Source organism: Magallana gigas, chromosome 6 (genome assembly GCF_963853765.1).
Source record: "Magallana gigas chromosome 6, xbMagGiga1.1, whole genome shotgun sequence".
In the NCBI taxonomy this organism is placed as follows: Eukaryota; Metazoa; Mollusca; class Bivalvia; order Ostreida; family Ostreidae; genus Magallana; species Magallana gigas.
The window spans coordinates 44421388-44443367 of NC_088858.1; the positions used below are offsets into that span (position 1 = coordinate 44421388).

Here is a 21980-nt window from a genome sequence, read left to right on the forward strand (position 1 = left end):
TTGGCTAAACTATGTCACATTGAGTTCTTCCAATACTGCTTAAAATTGATCAATGGATCAATTCTGTTTTTCTGAAGTCATCTTTTTTCTTGAATTTTATCAAAATTCCAATCTAAACATTCTAAAAAGATGCCATACTTTCTTTAATAGAATATAGATCCAGTCAATGGTCATTTTGCATCTGATGTAACCTGCATTACCCCATAAAATGTGATATCTGTACAAAATCACTTTATTCTATTTCACAGCAGCTTGGTTATAGCACTCTGCCAGGGATGATAACCAAAAATTATCATATCCAATAAGTTTATGATACAATTTTATGATGATAAAGGGGATACTACTGACTAAGCTGTTAGCATTAATTCACTTTAAGCATGTTTGCTGTAACAATGTTTTACTGTATTTTTGTCATATTATGAATAATTCTTTAAGATATTATAGGATCCATAATTATTCTTTCAATGAAATTTTTTATTTGCAACATAAAACAGAATTTGCAAAATCGGGACATATAAAATTATTTGTTTGGCATCACAAAAGCAACCTAATGTACCGGTAAATTTATCAATAAAAATAAAAAACTGTGAGTGTTATGACACCAAACAAGACTATATCCCCCAATGATAGCTGAATTGAGAACAACCTGAGCCAGAGACACCCACAATGAAGCGACAACAATTCTGTATAACGAAAATAACAATGTGACAACACACCTTACAGGTAAATGACTTGAAAATTCAATTATACAAACACAACATTTATATTGTTGCAATCTGCTTTTACCTTGGACATTCAAGACATGAATATTGGTTCATTCAAAATATTGATCATTCACCATGACGACATGGCGATGATCGTTCCAAAAGAAATCCTACTCTCCACTTATATCGTATTAATATTGACATAAGGATTTCACGCTGCGCTATGATAAATCCAAACCAAAGTCTTTGAAGTGAAGAAGAATGGTCGGGGTATTATGTTTCATGATAATTATTAGGTATTTTCTGTCTCCTTCCCTCTATCTATAGGATTACTTGTTTAAGTATTTCATCATCATATCAGCATCCTTTCAAATATTTTTTTCTGGTTCTTCATATTCTATCCTCAATGTGCTGATAGCAACATCAAATCCAAACTCCTCATATGGTATATAAATTGTAGATAATACCTGGTACAGTAAAACTTGGTTATTGCTAAGTCCTAGGGACCAATGGATTTACTTTGTTATATCCGTAATTCATTATATTAAATTCGCAATGATAACTATCGCGAATTCACTATATACATGTTTTCTTTCACCAGACTATAACTCTGCTAATTGAGGCTTAAAATGAAAAAAACATTTCTTTGATACCTTTAATAATCGGATTGTGAATTGAAATACTTAAATGAAAATAAATTTATTCAAACTATAATGTTAAATGGTAGTGAAAACGTTTTTAAACTGTAAAGAAATTGTTATAAAAGTGTTAAATTCTGTTATTATTCATCTCTACAGGACTCAAAAATCAGTTTGCTATATCCGTGAATTCGTTATATCTGAATTCATGATAGCCGTAAAATTTTGCGCAGATTTTTAAAGAATTTTACCAGGGACTCAAAAAAATTTCCCTATATCCGAGAATTTGCTATATCCGTGTTCATACGAATCGAGTTTTACTGTAGTTCTGAGTACTGGTCCAATTAATACATTTTAGATTTTTGACAAAATTTCCAGAAATTTTACAGGGAAAGTATTGTTTTTTTAAAAAGTTTAAAGCATTTTTGCTCAAAGACCTTACAGATTCTTGTAATCATCAAAACTTATCTAGAATCAATACCAATATCTTGATGATTTCATATATGATTTAATTTGATCGTATAATCAAGTCAATTTGTAAAAGTGAATAAAGCAAGCGATATTGATCTGATAGTCCCTAAATGGTCAAATTATTGACTAATGATCAAATTATTGACTAATGATCAAATTTCCCAGAATAGTAGACAGCCATTAGTAAACATCTGCACAAAACATTGCAAATGTAGACCAGGATGTTGTTAAAAGACTAGAACGTACTAGATAACATTATTGCGTTACATTTAACTCAAAGTAGATCCCTTAAGTATCTTGATCACTCACCTCTATTTTCAAACAAATTAATTGTTGATTATCTCTCAATTCATCATTCAAATAAATGTGTTAGCTTGTTTTGTAAAGATTTTAAAGATAGAGCAATGGCAGTACTATATTACCCTACCAGCACCATAACAATTAAACCAGTTCCATTGATTACCCCATTTTTACTGAAATAACAACCAAGAAGATACCTTGGTATGTAAACAAAAAATTTAACATCATCTCAACCATCCCAACCTCAATTATTTTTAAGCATGATGCAATGTTTGGAGCTGTCTGATCATATCATCAATATCTGGTCCAGTGTCACCTGCTCTTGCCCCTCAGCCACCAGGCCTCCATTGGGCTAACGGTAGCAACTAGCTGCCTTCATGCCTAACATATACCATCTAAGTTACTTGTTGATGATTTGTGATCACTTGCCGCTGAAGAGCGTACACATATTGTCAGTACTTTGAAATCTATCCATCTTTGGGGTTTCAGAACAGAATATCCTTACAGAGCTGTGGCTGAGAAGTGACTGATAAGATGATTAAAACCTGTCTCAATGATAGTCCAATTTCATATTTCTGAGTTAGAATATTGTCACAAACCATTATATGTGCAGTGGTATCCAAAAGAAAATAAGCAAAATACTTTTACATATTGCTCACCACATTAATGTGCTTCCTGCAGTGATCTAAGAGCTAATGAACAGTAAAACCTAATAGAATTTCTGTTCCCAGCATCCTCTCCAAATAACTAGACCACTGAGAGGAGGGAAGTACCTGGTAGAATTCCTCCTTGTATTTTGGGGTTTCTGTAGATCGGGATCAGGTTCAGCGATTCTTCGGGGGGAGCTGTCTGCTGGTCCAGGGTGGGGTCAAACAGGCGCAACATTTCTGTGGCCAACTGCATCAAATAAAGGACAAAATTACAAATATATCATAAATCAAATATATCATAAATCTCTATTGTACAGGGTTCTTGATGCAAAACTACAAATGTCATTTCAATAGTTTTACCTAAAACTTTACTGTTACGTCATCAGTCAATTATTGAATTTTTTTTACATGGGTGATAATTGCATATTAAAGCAAACAAGTGATCAAAAATTAAACAAGTATTGAGAATTAACGATTTAAATGTATCGTGTTCAAAACATTTTAAAATTCATCATTATTGCTATAAATTCTGACCACATCTCCATTGATTTGTAAAATATTGACTTTCTATCATTTTCACCAAGAATATTGAGCATTTTTTTTTCTTTTCCAACTTAATAGAATGGATAGAATAAAATGCACACAAAGAGATGAATAAACCAAATTCTTATCACATTTTCTTTTAATCATATTAAAACCATTGCATTGAATTGATTGATTATCAATATAAGGAAATCTTGTATAGTGCAAAAATAAACCTTGCTAATAAGTTTTACATGATTGTACTAGGCTGATCATTCCACTCGATATGAGGAGTACTTGACATAATGTTTTAATATATATCTGAACAATCATTAGATAAAAGTGTCCTTTTAATCTCATCTGAAATAATTAGTTCGCACTAGAATTAACACTAAAAAAAACAAAACAAACAAGCACTAGAGATTTTATTCCCATCAATTCAAAAGGTGAAAATTTTGTATCAAATAAATTGTAATAACTTCCTGTATCTTTATTCTAGAAATAGAAAAACTGCAGCAGGACTAAGGAAATGTGACATAAGAAGCCAACTTATCTCAATTACAACCGTTCACAAATTGTAGCAACGTAACAATTAATATCACGGAGGAATTGTAAAAAACAAAATTAGATCAACAAATTCAGCTTGGAATTTTCAGGTAATGACGCCTGAACATGCAATAGAATCATTTAGTGAGGAGAGATTTGTACACCAAAAAAATAAAATAGAAGAGTAAGGGGTGAAAAAACTTGTCATTGATTGATGACATTGTAACACTGTCACATATTGGATGGACTGAAGCACAGTGGAGGATTCTATCTGCATAGTCAAAAACACTTGAGGCCAAAATTCAGAGAGTCAACAATGGAGATGTAAGCAAACTACTGGAATATGGCAATCCCTGTATTATGTATTGAACTGTACGCGATCAGTCCCATATGGATTGTAGTGTTAGAGTTGTAGCCTCAAAGTCAAAACGCGGCTAAACGGGCCGCCACGGGACAGGAAGATTACAGTGTGACCATTTGCCTCCAGGAAATTCATAACATGGGGCTTACATTCTGTATTTACACTGCACTCAGGTAAGTGCTTCGTTATTTTTTTTTTATAAACTAGGTTATTCTCTAAAGGTTAATAATAATGGCACTTTTTTCATCAACTCTCTCTCTCTCTCTCTCTCTCTCTCTCTCTCTCTCTCTCTCTCTCTCTCTCTCTCTAATGATAAAATGCGGAAAACATAATAAATGTCACCCAAAATAAACTAGCTGTTTTGACAGACATAAACCCATTTTTTATATCAACCAGCAAGTATTTTATGCACTTAAAGTAAAAATGATTTAACATCTATTTATAAAGAGATAAATGTATGATATGTGCGTGAAATCTACTTTGGGATAGAGGCAGCATTATCCATGTATGATGCAATAGGGGTTTTTCTTGTCTTTTGTTGTTATTTTTTATCTCAAAGTACATCAAGGCCTTACCCTAATATGACACACAGAATACAGTATGAATTGTTTATATCATAATGAAGAATAATATACTTTACAGTGATGCGAAAAATAAATGTTATCAATACAAGGAAAATTTGAAGATTTTGCATATAAAAAATAGTAAAATATTTCTCTGTTTTAATCAAAGAAAATACCCAGTAATTTTATGGACTTTATCATTCTGGAAACATTGAAACAAAACAAAATTGATAATTAAAGATCAACTGACATTTTTAGATTTAGCCCCAAATGATTTTAGTTTTGAGGAAGTTCCTTCCTTTGTTTCTAAACATGTGGCCAAAAGCTAAATATGTTGGTGTGAAATAATTATCTAGTTCATCTGATCATGTTGTGTCAGCTGGGGAAGAATACTTTACCAAAGAAAGAATAATGTACTATGGTATGTATTTTAAATTTTGAGTTGTATAAAATTGTGCTTTTTTCTCTAAATTATTTTAAACATTGATGTTTAAAAAATTTAACAATTTTACTTACTGTATCATCAAATAATGGACTTATGCAATATTTACAATCATATATAAAAACAGGAATAATATTATGCTTATAACTGGTAAGTAATCTGACCAAATATTTTGGAAAATTTTGCCAAATTTTTATATTTTCTAAACATTCTCTAAAGCAATTTTCATGAACAATCTTCTTTCCTTACAAAAACCGTGTTTCATTCAAATACATGCATACCGGTAATTAAAAATCACAAGATAAGTACACCCCCACTTTAACAAAAAACACATCCTCCAAAACTCAGCAAGTGTGCCTTCTTATAAGGTAAAAGCCCAAGTCTCATTAAATAGGAATTCAAATAATCAAATTCCAAGCCTTTTCATCTTGTCTAGTAAATGCTGTTCTACAACCTAACAGATCACAGGAAAAACTTCGCCCATTTACAAAAATGGGAAAAACCCAAAACCTCTTCGTAATAGTAAAAGACAACAGAGAAGAGATCAACTGAAACAGCAAGATCACATCTTTGTAAAGACAACATTTTATGCATTGTCAGAATACCATTGTACTAATCTTTAGATACCTGAGACAGCCTACCTACTGCACTGACCAATCAAAATGAGGCACAGAGAGGAACTCAATTAGTTCTAGTTTATTTAAACCAAAATTTACATCTGAAAAGTCTAATCATCAATAAAACAAGGATTGTTTGATATGAAATAGTATCTGAAAATGTGGATACTTTAATCACAATACCTGGAAGCTTTTAAGGTAATGAAACTCTCTTTGTTCTTCATCGAGAAAAAAAATATTTCGTTTTATTTAATTAATATGGATGATGCTGTTTGTTAAATCCCACAAAAGTTCTTTTCAATGAAAAATTGTCATTCCACAGCGAATCATCCTTAAATATTCAGTTTTAAGTAGACATATTTAATAAGTGTTACCATGGATGCATTTGTTTTAATAGTCATTCGGGTAACTTTTTTTCTTCAACATGAGAAATGCATGATTTGTCAATTTAATTAAATTGTAATAATCAATAGAAACTCTATGCCAATTTGTTGTTGCTTTCAATTGAATTATACAAAGCTACTGTTGAAAACCTTTTTGCCTGAAAAATTTGTTGGCTGAAATCAAACAGAGACTTGTATCAATGTATTGGATGATTACGTTTATATCAGAAACCCGCCAGTCTCTTTTAATTATTTCATGTAACTCAGGAAATATCACACCAACATCAAAGGGATTACCTTATTCTCTCAATGAAGCCAAAGCGACAAAGTGACAATAGAATAAAAGGAAGGAAATAGGGTTGAGAAAACTTTTGGAGTTCACTCTTACTGGCTTCCTTAAAATTATCATTGTCTTTCATCTTGTTTTTAGATCCTCAAGACATTGTAATTGGTTGAAGCCCCAGGGATTACCATTGAAGCTACGAATAGGACTCCATCCAAAATAAAACATTAACATAAATGCTCAATCAAGGAATTTAATCACCATTTGCTGCTACTAACAGCTTCTCCCAACACTAACGATGGATATCGCTTCTCAGATCTACATTTCGTTGGAGGCAGTGATTGGAATAACGGCAATTGCAGGCAATGCTTTGGTTCTAATTGCTATTTTTAAATTCCCAAAGCTCCAGACCATTACCAATTTCTTTATAGCTAGTTTAGCTGTAGCAGACTTGCTAGTGGGTATTTTTGTTGCCCCTCTAGCTGCACTCAGCTACTTAGGATTACCTGAAGATTACCTAGGATGTGTGTTCACAAATTCCATCGTGGTGGTACTAACACAAATTTCCATATTCAATTTAGTGGATGTGGCAATAGAAAGATTCATAGCCATTAAGAATCCATTCTTCTACCAGGAATACATGACAAAAAAAGTTGCTGTGATCATGATTACAGTTTCCTGGGTGCTTGCAATAATCATTGGACTCATACCAGTTTTTGGATGGAATCTTGGTCCAATGAAAGACAACAAGTGTGCTTTTGTGGCAGTGATAGATTTTGACTACATGGTCTATTTTAACTTTTTTGGATTCGTCCTCGTGCCATTAATTGTCATGTTCATGATCTATTCCTACATATTTTACATTGTGCGCCAACAAATGGCCAAGATATGTGCTTTAGAAGTCATCCAGAAGTCGGAAACCCAAAAATTGAAAAGTCGGTTCAAACGAGAAGTGAAAGCTGCAAAATCATTGGCCGTTGTGTTTGGTGTTTTTGCGCTTTGCTGGCTACCAATTCATATTCTCAACTCCATATCCCATTTGTGCAAATCCTGCAGCTACCCCATAAACCTCCTTTTGGCAGCCATTCTGTTGAGTCACATAAACTCCATCATAAACCCCTTCTTGTATGCCATAGGCAACAGTCAATTTCAAGTTGCCTTCAAGAAAATGTTCTGTGGAAAATTCTCAGTGCATAGTTTTGATGATGAATACACAGTCTCAAGAGCAAGGCAACAGAATCAAAGGAAAAGTGATGAACAAGAAACAGCAGATCAAATAGCAACCAAACCCCACGTTAACAATGGATATACTGGATCCAATGGGGATTTACAAAAACCTTTACAAAATGGACAAGTCTTTCACATATCTTCATGACACAATAAAGAGTTTATTCTTAAATTATCTATTGATATTTTGGCATTTTGATGTTGTAAGTTTTTTGACATTTTATCGAAGTTGTTCTCTCTTCATGTTACAAATTATATGGGTCCATATCATGATATTTTTGTTAAGTTATCAATAAAAGTTACATAAATACTGGTATGTCTTTATCATTTTTTTTAATTTTAATTTAATAAATTATAAATGTTTTCCTTGCAAATGCATCATTACTTCATAATTTATAATGCAAGAAATGCTAACCCATCCCCAAACAATACCAACACTATTCAACCTTGATATTCTTTACTTGATTTAGAATAAAGACCAGGCCTTCAACCCTTTGACAGTACTTTTAACCATATTAAACTGTTTCTTCCCTCTTCTGGTCCATCAAACCATCAACCCCCATAGAGATTATCTACTTCATGACCTTGTTAGAACTTCAAACTATCAATACAAAACAGTTTTTGGCTCACCAAAGCCACAAGACCAGATTTGTTCTTGGCTTTATTGACCAGAAGTTGCCTGTACTTTGGTTCCTACTTACATGGACTCCGACTTCTTTGGAGTTGAAGTTGGCATGACTCCACTGTTCGGCATGGTATTTACGCTGGTACTTTGTGATGGTTCCCGCCCCTCTTACAGACACGTCGTTGGTGTGGAAGGCAGCATCAATGACCAGCTTACCGTCATACACCAAACAGGCATCGTTGATTGCTAAAAAAAAATGCAAAAAGAAATAAATGGAGAATTAACTTATTTTCCTTCTTAAATATATTTTTTTAAATCCATTTTTAAAGATGTTACATGCATTTCATAAAGGTGTTCAATGATATTTTCTGGGAGAGGACAAAAATAGCGTGTGTCTACATGCTGTCTAATGCTATTTATTTTTTCTGAAAAAAGTCCTGTTTTAATTGCAACACTTTTTTATTTTAATTTGGCCAATAAGATTACTGTACAGATATCATTTTTTCAAAAAGATGTGATCAAAAAAGTTTCCAAAATAAATGTCAATGGTATTAAACAAAAACAAAAATGCAAATTTTCTTTGATTTAAAAAAAGATATCATCTTCTCTAGTGATAAAAGTGCAAAATATCTTTTGATCCACTTCAAGTCCAATACGAAATTCAGGTACAAAACAAATGCATGGTGCTATCAGGTACTATCACTAAGGTGATAAAACTAATAATAAATGCAAATTCTTCAAGGCACCATGCAAAAGGATGTTTGTAATATTGGATTAATTTTTGAAATGTTGAATTACAGTGTAATCAAATAAGGAACACCATTTTGAGAGATCAATATAAAAAAAAAATTATTTGCAGATGCTGGCTTTTGTGTATAATATGAAATCTACAACGAATCACGTTTTGCAAGTATCTGTCCTATTGAATATCAATGATAATTTTCATTGCAAATAAAGCTTTCGGGGATAAAAGGAGATTTTAACATGGATTCACTTTGATGCTGATGAGAGCACGGTATGGATTTTATCCTGTTTTAATTACTATTGTTTGGGGGGTAATCAAATTCATATATGCAAATCACTTTAAAATACAGGACTACTTCTATATGGTTTTTATTTCATCATAAACAAATGTGTTGGCCAGACAATAGTGGTCAGTGGAAATAGGCAAGGTTAAGAAACCAATACGGGATGATGACAATAGGCTTTATATGACCATTTAACAATGGAATATTAGCACAGCAAAGTGTTTGCTCCTAGCACTCTGCTATAATATTTGATGAATATACATTTATAATAGTAAAAACATTACTATATAGGTCAAATAATTCAGGCTTCAGTGAAATATCCATCATACACAAACATTAAACAGCACATTCAGTTAATTTCTAAAACTGATCAAGATTTGAGATAAGTTTTTTTTTAAGTTTTTTTTTTAAGTTTTTTTTTTTTTTGAGGGGGGGTGCCATTGAAAATGTAGTAAACAAAAGCATATCACATTTGAAAAATGTAAACTCTACTTGTCAACCTTGAGTGAACAGGATCAATTTTAGAGCCATGTGTTGGTGACATGATCATCAATTTAAGCTTATGTTTAACTTTTAAAATATTGTTGTTTCATCAATGTACACATTCATTAGCCCACAATTTTTTCATAATTTCCTAAAAAAAATTACCTCATGGATATAAAACTCTGAACCGCTTACTTGTCACATTCAAATAATCATTTACTCTTGCATTCTCATTAAATGGCAACATGACTTAAATCTTAAACAGGCCCAACAAACAATTCAATTAAACATCATTAAAAACTTGTAAATCATTAAGTTCTGTGTTTGAAGTGTCTCAATTTTACAGAGCTGTTCCAAAAATACAGAATATTTCAAGATCAATCAATACAATTTCCTGTTTTCTCCCTCCCCCATTCAGTTCTGTCCCTCCCCCACTCAGAATCTGGTCACTAGGACACTAGCACTAATCTTCAAGGGAAAACAAACAGGAGACCTTGATTGTATTCATCCATCTTACTGCCAACATTCTGTGCAATTTTCTGTCCCTACACGGCGTGGTAAATTACCTACACCACTGCATTATGTCTCTGTTGTCTGTTTCTAGCTGTCACTATTGTTCTTAAGATTGATTTCTTCCCTTAATTAATTTAAAAGTCCTTTTCAGTCAATTAGCCCAAAGATTTGTTTTAAAAAATAAATTGAAACTTTATTTTAATAAGTCATACTTGTGTTAATTAGATAAAATGTTTGCATTTAATTATTATTTCTTTTATATAACAGTTTTAATTTCGAGTAGTCAAATTTGATTTGTATTTTTTCAGTGGGTTGGGTTTTGGGGGGGGGGGGTTATTGTGGATGGCATGAATTTTACACAATAATTATTTATTATAAATTTAATAAATGCTTTTTATGTGTATAATTTGTAAACCTGAAAGAAAGATAAACACTCTATCTACCCCTCCACCCCCACCTCCATTAATCAAAATTTTAAAACAGAGATAAATCATATACATGTATGAACAGTATGATAAAATAATGGTCTGCTTCAAATGACTGAAAGTTTGGATTAAATTGATCTTACAATGTTTACAATGCCATTGCAAGTTTTACTGGATTGGAGACCTGGTGTTGATGAGGAAAAGACAAACAGTTGAAGCTTTAATGGGAATCAAATAGGAAAACCTAAGTCTGCCTCTCCATAAAAGTTTTCCCCCGACATCACGTACAATTACAGGTATTGACTATGGTGACAATAACCTGCGATTTACACAGGGTAACAAAGGGGTTAATGACAGAGTCACAAACCCGACGAACTCTTGTGCTGGTTGATAAAATGGCAAAGCAATCAATGCTGAATTAATTCTGTTTTGTGAAAAAATAATTACTGGAGAAAAATGTCGCAATCAGTGAGCAGCACTTATTGTTTGTGCTAAATCAAAAAGGGGGATTAAAAAAGTGAAGTGATGATTTCTCTATACAAATACAGGTACTCGGTACAAAAATGTGGCCTTGACTGGAAACAATAGCTGCTGTTCAGCCTAAGGAATCCTAACTAATGTTCAATATCTACCATACTCACCCTTGAAGGCGTCAGTATCTACAGCCCTCTTGTAGTATGCAAAGAATACCTAAAATATCAGAAGTAAAAAATATAAAAAGCTATCATCAATCAATAGTATATATAGTACATTATAGGTGAATTTACACGTGTGGCTTATGGATTACATATACATATAAGTTTCCATATTCATCAATATATATCTACATACAATAACTTCCTATCTATCAACTTTCTTTGTAAATATCCAATATACATATTATTCAGATTATTTTCAAAAGCAATGACTAAGGTATCATGTGCAAAATGAAACTCTATTCAAAACAACTTGATCATTAAAAAGGCTAAATACTTAATTTTTGTGGTAGGGTTTCATTTATCTTTCATATGCATCAATAACTACAGTGGATGGAAAATATGTAAAAATTACATTTGCATGATTGTATAGAAACCCAATCCTCACCTTTGTAGAAACCCCATCACAAGCAGTTTCTTAAAAATAAATCAGAAATCTTGGGTAAAACTGAGACTCTTACCCCACATTCCAGAGTCAGCGGTGTCTTGCTAGATGTAAAACTGGCAGATGTGATCTCTGAAACATCATCCCCATCATTCCATTGGGCCAGAATGTACCCAGAATGCACCTGGACTCCACTGGAAACCATGGCCTGTTTCACAGCATCATCAATTTTGGGGTCATTGAAACAGGTTGACTAGAGTAAAAGATATATTGATAAAAAACTGAACTAAATCATTTATTTTGATAAGAAACATTTTTAAAATCATCATACCGCACACATGTATATATAAATGATTTAAGTAAAACTTTGATAGCCACTGGATAGGTTCAAATTATTCTCATAATATTGACCATCAAACACGACTTACCTGGTAAATTGATGGGGGTTCCACAAGCTGGATATTTTCTCCAGGAATTCCCATTGCTATCAAGGTCTGTACACAACAATACGCATCCAACGTGCAGCCATACACAATGGCTTTTTCTGAAACAGAGAATCAAATCATTAATTTCATGCAATCTCCAATAATTTATCAGTCATATAAAAACCCTGTTGTCCTCAAAATAGAGAAATATACATGTAATACATGAAACAGTGTCGCTACTAGATTTTTCAGTAGATGCCTACCATAGTGTATCCCTACTACACCCTAGATCTTTTATAACATGAATTTTCACAAAAGTCCAGAATTTCTTCAGAATGATTTGACACAGAAGCACAGTATACAACTTGAAACCATACATTTATTAAGTGTTGGTTTTCATATAAGGAATAAGGAATCATTCTTTGAGTATTATGAGGTGATAATTTTGGTCGGGGCGTGATCAAATCCAATAAAGCCCGAAGGGCTTTATGATAGATTTGATCACGCCCCGACTGAAATTATCACCTCATAATATTCAAAGAATGATTCCTTATTACATGTACTTATATTTATATAATTTTTAGCCATCGTACGATTAAATATTTAAATATAAATAAGCAAAGCCCGCTGGCGCCTCAATTTGGCATCATTTGCATTATGGGTTATATAGTACAAAATCAATACGTAGTGTTATCATAGGCAAAGACACTGGAAAATGTAAATATAACAATTTAAGTACTTAGCTATAAAGATACAAATATAATTTCTATGATTGAATAACAGTTCATGAAGTTACTTACTGTTGGATTTGAGGAAGTAGTTCTCTAACCAGTACAGCGCCACAGCAGCATCGTACTCATCATTGACTGTAAACAGGTTCTTGGGCTGGGGCTTGAGATAGCGCCGGTCAGGGGAGTTGGGTAGCTCACTGTTAGTGGTCCCCATGTCTATGTCTGCCTCGGTGGGGGCGGGGACTTGGTACTGTTGTCCCATACACATCACAAGGTGGTCGTAAGGCACCAGAGTGTTCCCGTTCACTACGACTACTTTCTTCTTTCTGTCACAAGCTGTCATTTTACCAACCACCACATTCACCCATGTTCTGAGGGAGGTCTTGGCATAACTCTCCTGGTCATAGCAGAAGGAGCGACCCAGCATTTGGTCCCTTAGTTCATCAGGGGGCATCTCCCCTGGCATTCCGTGGGGCGAGATCAGGGTCAGATTGTTGAACCGCAAGTGTGGACTGAATCAAGAGAAGACAATATTTACCATCAACTCAATATAATTATAGGTAATATCAGAATTAGTCCTTAAAATATGATCTACTTTAAATTCACAATTCATCGTTAGAATGTTTTATCTCTAGGTCTATAATGTGTAGTATGTCTCACCAATAAGCAAGAGCTTCCAGGAGAGAGATTCCTACATCAGAGGCTCCAACCACAACTATACGGGCATTGATAGTGACCTATATCACAAGAAAAACAATACAGTCAGAATATTGAAAATTGCATAAAATATCAAGTGTTAGATTTAACAATGCATGATCTTATGATCTTAGGGAAAATAACCCAAAATTTGATACAGAACACATACAAGATAAATATTTAACATATCTTAAAATTATCTCATCCGTTTAATAATGTTCATAATTTACTGGCTCCCTTATGAGATGCCATACATCAAACACATATATTCTTACAATATTAAATGTCATTTAGAGATTATTAAAACTTACTTTGGGTTCCATCACTAGTTTTCTGTTGATATGGTTCAGAGCATAACACTCTTTCTCCTTCAACACTCGCTCCGATGGGGCGTTAATTCCGAGCTTCTCTAGCGGGTAGGTGATCTGTCTGCGGGCTCGGACAGGAACCATATCATTGAGCGCGCTCACCAGGGAGTGTTTGTCCACAGTCTATGTGATGTAAAAATTCAACTTAATCAGAGCATCGTAACATGTTCAATATTTATAAATTTCTTTCATTTACAAAAACAAAAAAATTGTTACTTTTGATTTTGATTCAATGAACACAAAATGCAGTAGGTGTTGATAGATTTTCTCACCTCTTTTGGTGTGTAACTTGGGTATAATGGATAGTACAAGCAAGACTTGTGGCCTTGTCTGAAAATTTCCTATTTAAAAAACAAACATTTAAAATATCAAAATGAATTTTCAATATTCATATAAGTCTATAATGTTGAATTAAGGAATCATCTCTATCTATATTAATTAAGTGATTAAATTATACTGACTTTTATAAAATACTTGGAAAGATGACTAAAGATGGGGTTCAAGGCAAAGTGATGGAGGTGTCCGTGGTCCTCTCGCTTGTGGTGATTGTAGTATATAAAGTCCTCAATGTTGTAATGGGAGCGGATGTACTCTATGTTCTGAGGAGTGAGAAAATATTGTCCATGAAAAGTCATACTGTCAAAATGCCACATAAAAAGAAAATAAAGATATATTTTGTATACCAAATATTGATATCGTTTATTGACACATATTAATAGATTTCTACAGAAGGGAAATATACAAATTGAATAGTTTAGATGTATTATTACCTCTTCTCTTCGAATGACTGACAGACCAACAATCTGACCTTGGCATTCAGCAACAAAAGCTTGAATTTCTGTCCCATCCTTTTGAAAGATAAAATAACAATATAGAAACGATCCATGAATGCAGAACACCCTTTCTACTAATTAAAAACAGAATAACTTAAGAATCAAATTTATCAGTTTCTCCATACCATGAATAGATATGTCAAAGTAAATTTCAACCATTGCTTCTTACATATCTTATTCCTGACATTTCAAATCATTTGTCTCAAACATGGAAATACCAATATATCTCCAAATTTTATCTAGCCCTATTCAATAAAATATTAACAAGGTTTAATTGACTGTACATTTGGATTCGACTACAAACACTTAAATGAATCCATAGTGTTAAGTTATTAAGTACCTCGTCTCTTCTAGCTTTGTTAAACTGCTGTAGGTCCTTCAGGATGTTCTCGTTAAGGTGGATACTCCTGACAAGATTCTCCACACCAGCGGTGTCTTTTGTACACGCTGGCCTCACTTTGAAATCCCTGAAAGGTTAAAACCAAAATTAAAATAGTGAACATCACAAATTGACAATGCCACTGACCAGATGTTCTTAAAAGGTTACATATTACAGATATTATTTTCAATCTGCATGTATGTATATGAAAAGGATTGAAATTAAATTATGCCCTCAGACTTATAAAGAATACTCACTTCAAAAGACCAGCCTTGTAGAAGACATACAACTCTTGTGGCAAGGTGCTGGGACACCTTGGAGTCACTCTCTAATAATGGAGGAAGAAACGTGTCATAAATAAGGTCTATAGAAAGAAAGTGCTTCATGAGTTTGTACTACATGTATATGAAACTTACCATAAATCTTTGAAGTAGAGGAAATTCAGGAACAAGATGTGGCACAGTGATGACACAGAAGTTCAGGTCTGGGAACAAGGAGAAACAGGTGGCAAGGAAATCACCTGACCTAAAACACAAATACACATTAAAACTAGAACTTTTTTTGTCTTCAACAAAAAGTAAGGGCTTTTCGACAGCCCCAGTTTCCCTTTTTTATTTAAAGTGTCAAAAAAAAGTATCTCTATTCTATTTCCAAATTTTCTAAACGCCTCGGTATAACAAGTTGCTTAGATAGGAATTTATGAGTACTGCAGTGTGAAAAGAAAGATAACTCCAGAATTTAACAAGTAGCTACACTTCAAATTTCCAGAAGAATATTTTCAAAAAATCATTTAAAAGTTGGTAATCATTCCTGGGACGCAAAACTTGGTATGCCAAGAGTATTTACGCTCTACATTCTTGGAGCAAAGCGAGATATCTCTTCAAAAAAATAATTTTGAAATTTAAACAAGATGTGATCTTTGGGCATTCTAAAGCCCTTTAAGAAGTCATAAAGTGGCCCCTCGGACCATACTTTTTTAATTGTACTCTCTACTCTGAACTATAAGCCAAAAAGATTTTAAAAATCGGATGAAAAATAAAAAAGTTGCAGTCAAAAGGCTGTTTTGCACGTTGGTCCCTGTAGACCCCTTATTTTTTAGAATTGTGTACCCAAAACTTTTTCCGGTCTGCGGAGTGTGTGTCTCAATATACAGATAAAATATTGTAATATTTAAATTGAAACTTTTTGAGAAAACGAATGACGCGTGATTTTTGTTTAACATTGAAACTCCCATAGACGATTTTCATTGACCTATTAAACCGGAAGTAGTCAACATATTTTAATGAAACTCGGAATGTATATTAATTTCTTCTACTTTAATAATGTACAGGCATCAAATAAAATTTTAAAGGTCATTTGAATGTTTTTGTTTTTTCATCCCCCCTTTTCTAAATTTGTGGGCTTTATATTTCAAAAACGGTAAGATATAGATGCTTGTCAACGCTTACAATTTTGTAAGGCTAGACAAGGTACATTTAATTCTAAAATCTAAACGTTCAAACTTAAAAAATAAACAAAATATTGTGTTTTCTTAAATTTTTAGAATTGTCCCTGTAGGTTCCAGAAGTACCGGAACAGGAAGTCCAAAACCTTACATTCCATAGATTTAAAGGTTTGCTGTATAACTATTGCATCATTGAATCAATATATCTGACAGCTTTTAAAAAATCGCTGTCAGAAAACTGTCTAGTATAATAATAAAAAAAGACGAAAACAATAGGTCTTTTCGACCGAAAGTCGAAAAGCCCTAATTAATGATCATGCAGACCTTAGAATAGACCCTTTCATAATAACTGTGATACTGCTCTCTTGCAGGGCAAATTGATAAATCAAGGACAAAGTTTTAGTTCGTAGATAATTAAATGACATAGATTAGACAGTTGCCATTATGGGCAGTACAGCAGTTTACCATGAAATTTTACTTTTGGTAGAATATCCTTTGTAAAAAAAATAAAGAAAAAAAGGAACATAACTAAGAGTGTTAGCTAACTGATTGATCCTGAAGCTCACCTCATTTCATATCTTTCGTCTATACAAAAGAGCTGTATGCTGAAGGCATTGAGGGGTCCATTATAGGTTGGTACAAATCGTTTCTGTGTTCTCATTGGTGTAAATGGTGGTGGTGATCCAAGTCTGGACTGTACTGCCTACAGAATATTTATTTTCATATTTGTTAAGAAATTGACCAAAAAAAATTAATATCCATAATAATACACAAGTTTTGGTGTGTTTTTTGTTTATTCCTTTTTATATATGTCAAATATTTTCATATTTTTCCTCTTTTTAGGAATAAAATAAACTTTCATAAGTAAAATCATTTGCTAAGAAACGTTTTATCAGCATGACATTAGTAAGAGTTACCTCCTCCTTGATGGAGCTCTTTCTGCTGGAGATCTGGGACTCGCGGTCCTCAGCATCTCGAGCCACTTCTTCCATCTGCTCCCCATCACTCAGCAGTGAGGCTCCGGTCAGCTGGGCATCACTTAATTTACTTTGAACCTTTGGAGGATCCCCTGACATACTCCCAGCTGTTAATAAATAATACACATTTCAAAAATTTTCATTCAAATATTCCATATTCTCAATCAAATCTTCTTTCATTGATTTTTAGGTCACTCAGGTTTCATGACTGAGGCATCCAACAAAGCTTACATTAATATAGATACTTTACTTGATCGCTGGTTTAAGCTCATTTACCTCTGGAGTTCTGGCCACTGGATGCCTGACTCCCTGGTTTCCTCTCATCCATTTGTCCATCTGTCTGTTCTGCTTTACTGTTGATAGAGCTGGAAGATTTCTCTGACATCTTTGATCCTGGTCTTTCTTCTTCTACAAACAAATAAGAACTTTGATTGTTAACTGTTTAATTGAATAGCAAATACAATGTACTTAATTATGCTTGCAACACAGTTTGTTGGCTGGAACCACATATACAATAAAATGTACATTTATTAATTTACTGTCACTCTTGTATTTAAGTGTCAAACGGCTAGAAAATTAAATTTTCTAGAACATAAACTGTTTATTTATTTCAATGTAGGCCAGCATTGTTTTATTTTTAGGTTTACAAACAACAAACTGATAAAGTTACGTAGGAGGAGGAAATAAAAAAAAAAAAATCTCTTTTGACCTACAATTTATTTTTATTTTTAGGTTTACGAACCACAAAATTGTAAAGTTCTGTAGGAGAAAAAAAAACTTTTACCACATCATCTTTATTCTAATAATATAATGAATGACAACTTCATGATAGTGGTGTGTAACTGCATCAAGTGTAGCATGTGAAAAGTATGTCATCTGTGTAACATATCACTAAAATAGTACAATAGAATATTAGACATACAGCTTTGATATTACATGTACATATAGCAATGTCAGGGGTGTGAAATTACAAAATTTGGCCACAAAGTTACTAGCCCAAGATTCAAAGTTACTAGTCAGACTATTGTCGGACATGTCAACATTTCATTTTATAAAAAAAAACCTAAATGTTATGTACATAAAGTCATAATGTTTTCTCCTGTATGATACTAGTATATAATTATAAATATACAAAATATTTATTACTTTCATGTTTTCTGCAGTAGACTAGTTAAAAAATATTCAACTTCATTGATCTCTCACATCTTATTTACATAATTGGTTTGGGTGTTTATATGTGAGAAAACTCAAACATAACATTGTGAATGTGAACAGACTCTATAAAATCACTGCAACTATATGTGTGCATGTATTTTATCCTGTTGGATTTCAATGTACAAAGTTCAACTATACAACTAATTATGTAATGGTAAATTTTAATTGAAAATAATGGAAAATGCACAAACAATAATATGCAAAATATGATTTTTTTTTAATTCACTAGGCAGTTCACTTTAAAATGTGTTCATGAGAATACCGGTAGTTACTGCAGAAATTTATAATATCTCTAATACATCTCTCTCTCTCTCTCTCTCTCTCTCTCTGTAAAATAAATTTTTAAAAAAGCCAATGAATTAATACATATTAAAGAAATGCCAATTCAACACGAAAAGAAAGGGAACCATTTTACAGTGATGTACTTGAAAACAGCTGCACAGATAACTATCAAAGCCATGTGCAGTGATGCGTGACTGTCTTGTCTAGCCACTGGTCAACACTGTTGGTAAAACTTCAAAGTATGAAACTTACAGCAGAGTGTAAGATGCGTTAGAAATTTTTAGGCTTTCATGACACAAAAAGAGCAGATTTTATGCCTCTGTGATAACAATGACGATACACTTTTCCTACTAGGAAAAATTTGCTGTCGGGGGGGGGGGGGGGGGGGGTTCTTTTTTGTAATTTTATTTTTTTCTTCTAAACCGAGCGGCGGGTTTGTAAACCTAAAAATAAAAAAATGCTGGCCTTACAGGGGTATATGTTTACCAGTATGTTTTTAAAAGAATAGCTATCTATTCATTCCTTTATATTCTACCTAGTAAACAAAACAGCATTTGTAATTATTTTATCTATTCAAAGTACCCTGTAAGGTCTTTCAGATGGGAACTCATTACCTATAGGAGCCTCAGGAGGTGGTGTTTCAGGCGGAGACACTTGGTCACTTGGGTGGGGTTTTCTCAGTCCATGTAGAGCACCAAGCTCAAAGCATTTATTCAGTAGATCTGCATTCACATCATTGCTGATACTCATGAAACCAATGGCAGATCCATCAACCTGTTAAAAATGTTTGAATTAATGTTAACATGCATAAACATTTGTTTCAAAATACATTTGGAGTTTTTTGTTGATTATAATTTCAATCGATTTTGATTAAATTTGTATTCAAATGTGTATACTATATTAGAGTATTAAATGTTATCAAACAAAATAATTATACAACATTAAAATATAATTTGTATTAAGCTGATTTGGTAGAATTGAAAATAACAGTATCTGTTTTTAAAAATTTCCATGTATGCACCATTTTATGTCAATCAAAAAACAATGACAAAAACAGTACTCTGTACCAAATGAAATAAATACTACCTCTGCCACTAAACAGTGCATGTGGTCGTCCTGTGCTTCAATCAGTTCCGCCAAGAAATAGTCCCCATAGGTCATTTTTAGCATGTCACTCTGACGATTAAATATTGGGGTCAAATCATCATGATCTTCTACCCTGTATAGAATTCATATCAATAAGCTTATAACAAAATTCATTGTATTATTATAGTTTCTAAAATTGGTAAAAATAGTATTCATATATAACATTGATACATTCAACATCATATATATCCACAAATAAAATGCTATTTTTGCTGAGTTTAGTTGACCATATTTCAATTTTTATGTGGAACAGGTACAAACCTGGCTTTTCTAACATGGAGAACAGGCACATGGTTATGTCTGTGACACACAAATACAGCTCCTTTAGACGCCCCAGAGGATCCCTCCTTTTTATCCATTTGTTTGAATATTTCATCCAGGGAAGAATCTAAGGATCAGATGAATGAAACATTATACACAAAGGTCCTAAAACTATATATACAATATAATATCCATGGTGAGGAAAAATAATTCAGATGCATAGCTTGCTTACCTGGGTAGGCACCCATTGGTACCAACAGAAAAAGGAAATGTAAATCGGGCACAGCATTGAATGCAGTTCTGATGATCTCCCTTGCACATCCATGTGCATACTCAGGTTTTGCCACAAAGTAATGCATGAAAAGGGAATTTAATGCATTGCTTGGCTGATCTCCATAAGTCTCTTGAAACCAAGTTTCCCATGTGGCTGAATCAACATCTGTATTTGGATAATCAAAAAAGGCAGCATGCCCAAGGATTTCTTCTCTGTCATTGCACAGAGTAACAGCAAGAACTGCCTTTTCTCTGTAGAAGAAAAGTAAAATGCCAAAAATGTGCAAATTGACATTTCTAATGACCATGTTTTCTCTATGAAAGTAAAATTCAATATAAGAGTAACTAACTCATTGACCAATTCAAAAGAAATTAAGGTAAAAGAGGAATAATTTTTGGCATGCAATTATTATATTCTGAATCAAAATTAACTTACATGACATCCACAACATTAACTCTGCCAAACAGTGTCTTCGTTGAATCCTGTACAAGATTGAGGATATGAGGAGCATCCAATGATTCTGTCCTTCTGGCATTTACTACCTCAGGGGGACCGTCCTTCGGTGCAATAGTCGCCATCTGTAAGCATATATCTGCATGTTTTGAAAATAAGGTACTATAATGGTGAGACAGGGACACCTTACACATTATTTTTAAATGTTTTTAATGTGTAATGATATTTACTTCAATGGTATGTTTTTCTAACTTCGGCAGAAAACAGAACATTAACTAGATATGAGCGTTTTACAAATTCTTCAGGTACTTTGTAATAACAAAGTAGATATCTTAATTTGACAATGACTATTTTTAGGGTTAACCGACGTGTTATCTATTTATTTATGTAAATTAATTCACTTTTGTATAATTCCAAACCATCAACAATACAAATTTATTGTCCTTATTTGTTTTCACTTACATTTTTTGAGTATCACTTCTGCAATAGCTAAAATTACTGAGATTGGATTTGTTAACACAGACAGTAGTAAATCTTTGCCGCCATATTGAAACTTTGTTGCCAAGCAACTTTATTTTTCAAGCCTTTCCGTTATTAAAATAAAAAATCACATTTAAGTTACCAAAGTATATAAT

The 21980-nt window shown here is 33.0% G+C and overlaps 2 protein-coding genes across 5 annotated transcripts in view; one reads left to right on the forward strand and one right to left on the reverse strand.

Moving 5' to 3' along the window:
* The window catches only part of LOC105320109 (cilia- and flagella-associated protein 61), a 29248-nt gene extending 7306 nt beyond the window's left edge, over positions 1–21942 (reverse strand). Inside the window, exons 1-23 of one of the 2 annotated variants that reach the window (XM_011417908.3) lie at positions 21808–21942; positions 21328–21470; positions 20851–21143; positions 20619–20745; positions 20298–20430; positions 19826–19985; positions 17991–18122; positions 17655–17821; positions 17304–17440; positions 15710–15818; positions 15551–15621; positions 15255–15381; positions 14852–14929; positions 14543–14680; positions 14354–14422; positions 14025–14204; positions 13678–13754; positions 13087–13529; positions 12290–12405; positions 11938–12114; positions 11423–11471; positions 8409–8578; positions 2887–3010 (exon numbers count right to left, since the gene is read on the reverse strand). In XM_011417908.3, coding sequence (XP_011416210.3) covers positions 2887–3010; positions 8409–8578; positions 11423–11471; positions 11938–12114; positions 12290–12405; positions 13087–13529; positions 13678–13754; positions 14025–14204; positions 14354–14422; positions 14543–14680; positions 14852–14929; positions 15255–15381; positions 15551–15621; positions 15710–15818; positions 17304–17440; positions 17655–17821; positions 17991–18122; positions 19826–19985; positions 20298–20430; positions 20619–20745; positions 20851–21143; positions 21328–21470 — 3220 coding nt within the window. In that variant the 5' untranslated portion in view covers positions 21808–21942. Of the gene's footprint in view, positions 1–2886; positions 3011–8408; positions 8579–11422; positions 11472–11937; positions 12115–12289; positions 12406–13086; positions 13530–13677; positions 13755–14024; positions 14205–14353; positions 14423–14542; positions 14681–14851; positions 14930–15254; positions 15382–15550; positions 15622–15709; positions 15819–17303; positions 17441–17654; positions 17822–17990; positions 18123–19825; positions 19986–20297; positions 20431–20618; positions 20746–20850; positions 21144–21327; positions 21485–21807 lie in introns of both variants that reach the window. The other variant, XM_020064007.3, reaches the window with a different exon arrangement.
* Positions 3816–8019, forward strand: LOC105320108 (adenosine receptor A2b). Of its 3 annotated transcripts, none has more exons than XM_011417905.4 (2): positions 3816–4365; positions 6628–8019. In XM_011417905.4, exon 2 carries the CDS (start codon positions 6779–6781, stop codon positions 7853–7855), a length of 1077 nt encoding a protein of 358 aa, XP_011416207.3. In that variant the 5' UTR covers positions 3816–4365; positions 6628–6778; the 3' UTR covers positions 7856–8019. The 3 variants fall into 3 exon arrangements, with proteins under 3 accessions (XP_011416207.3, XP_034324800.2, XP_011416208.3); XM_034468909.2 differs by lacking the exon at positions 3816–4365 and adding an exon at positions 4964–5176; XM_011417906.4 differs by lacking the exon at positions 3816–4365 and adding an exon at positions 5439–6012.
* Positions 21943–21980: the final 38 nt, after the last annotated feature.

Excerpts from the sequence above, each read along its gene's own strand:
- LOC105320108 (XM_011417905.4), top strand. The coding sequence starts at position 6,779 with ATGGATATCGCTTCTCAGATCTACATTTCGTTGGAGGCAGTGATTGGA.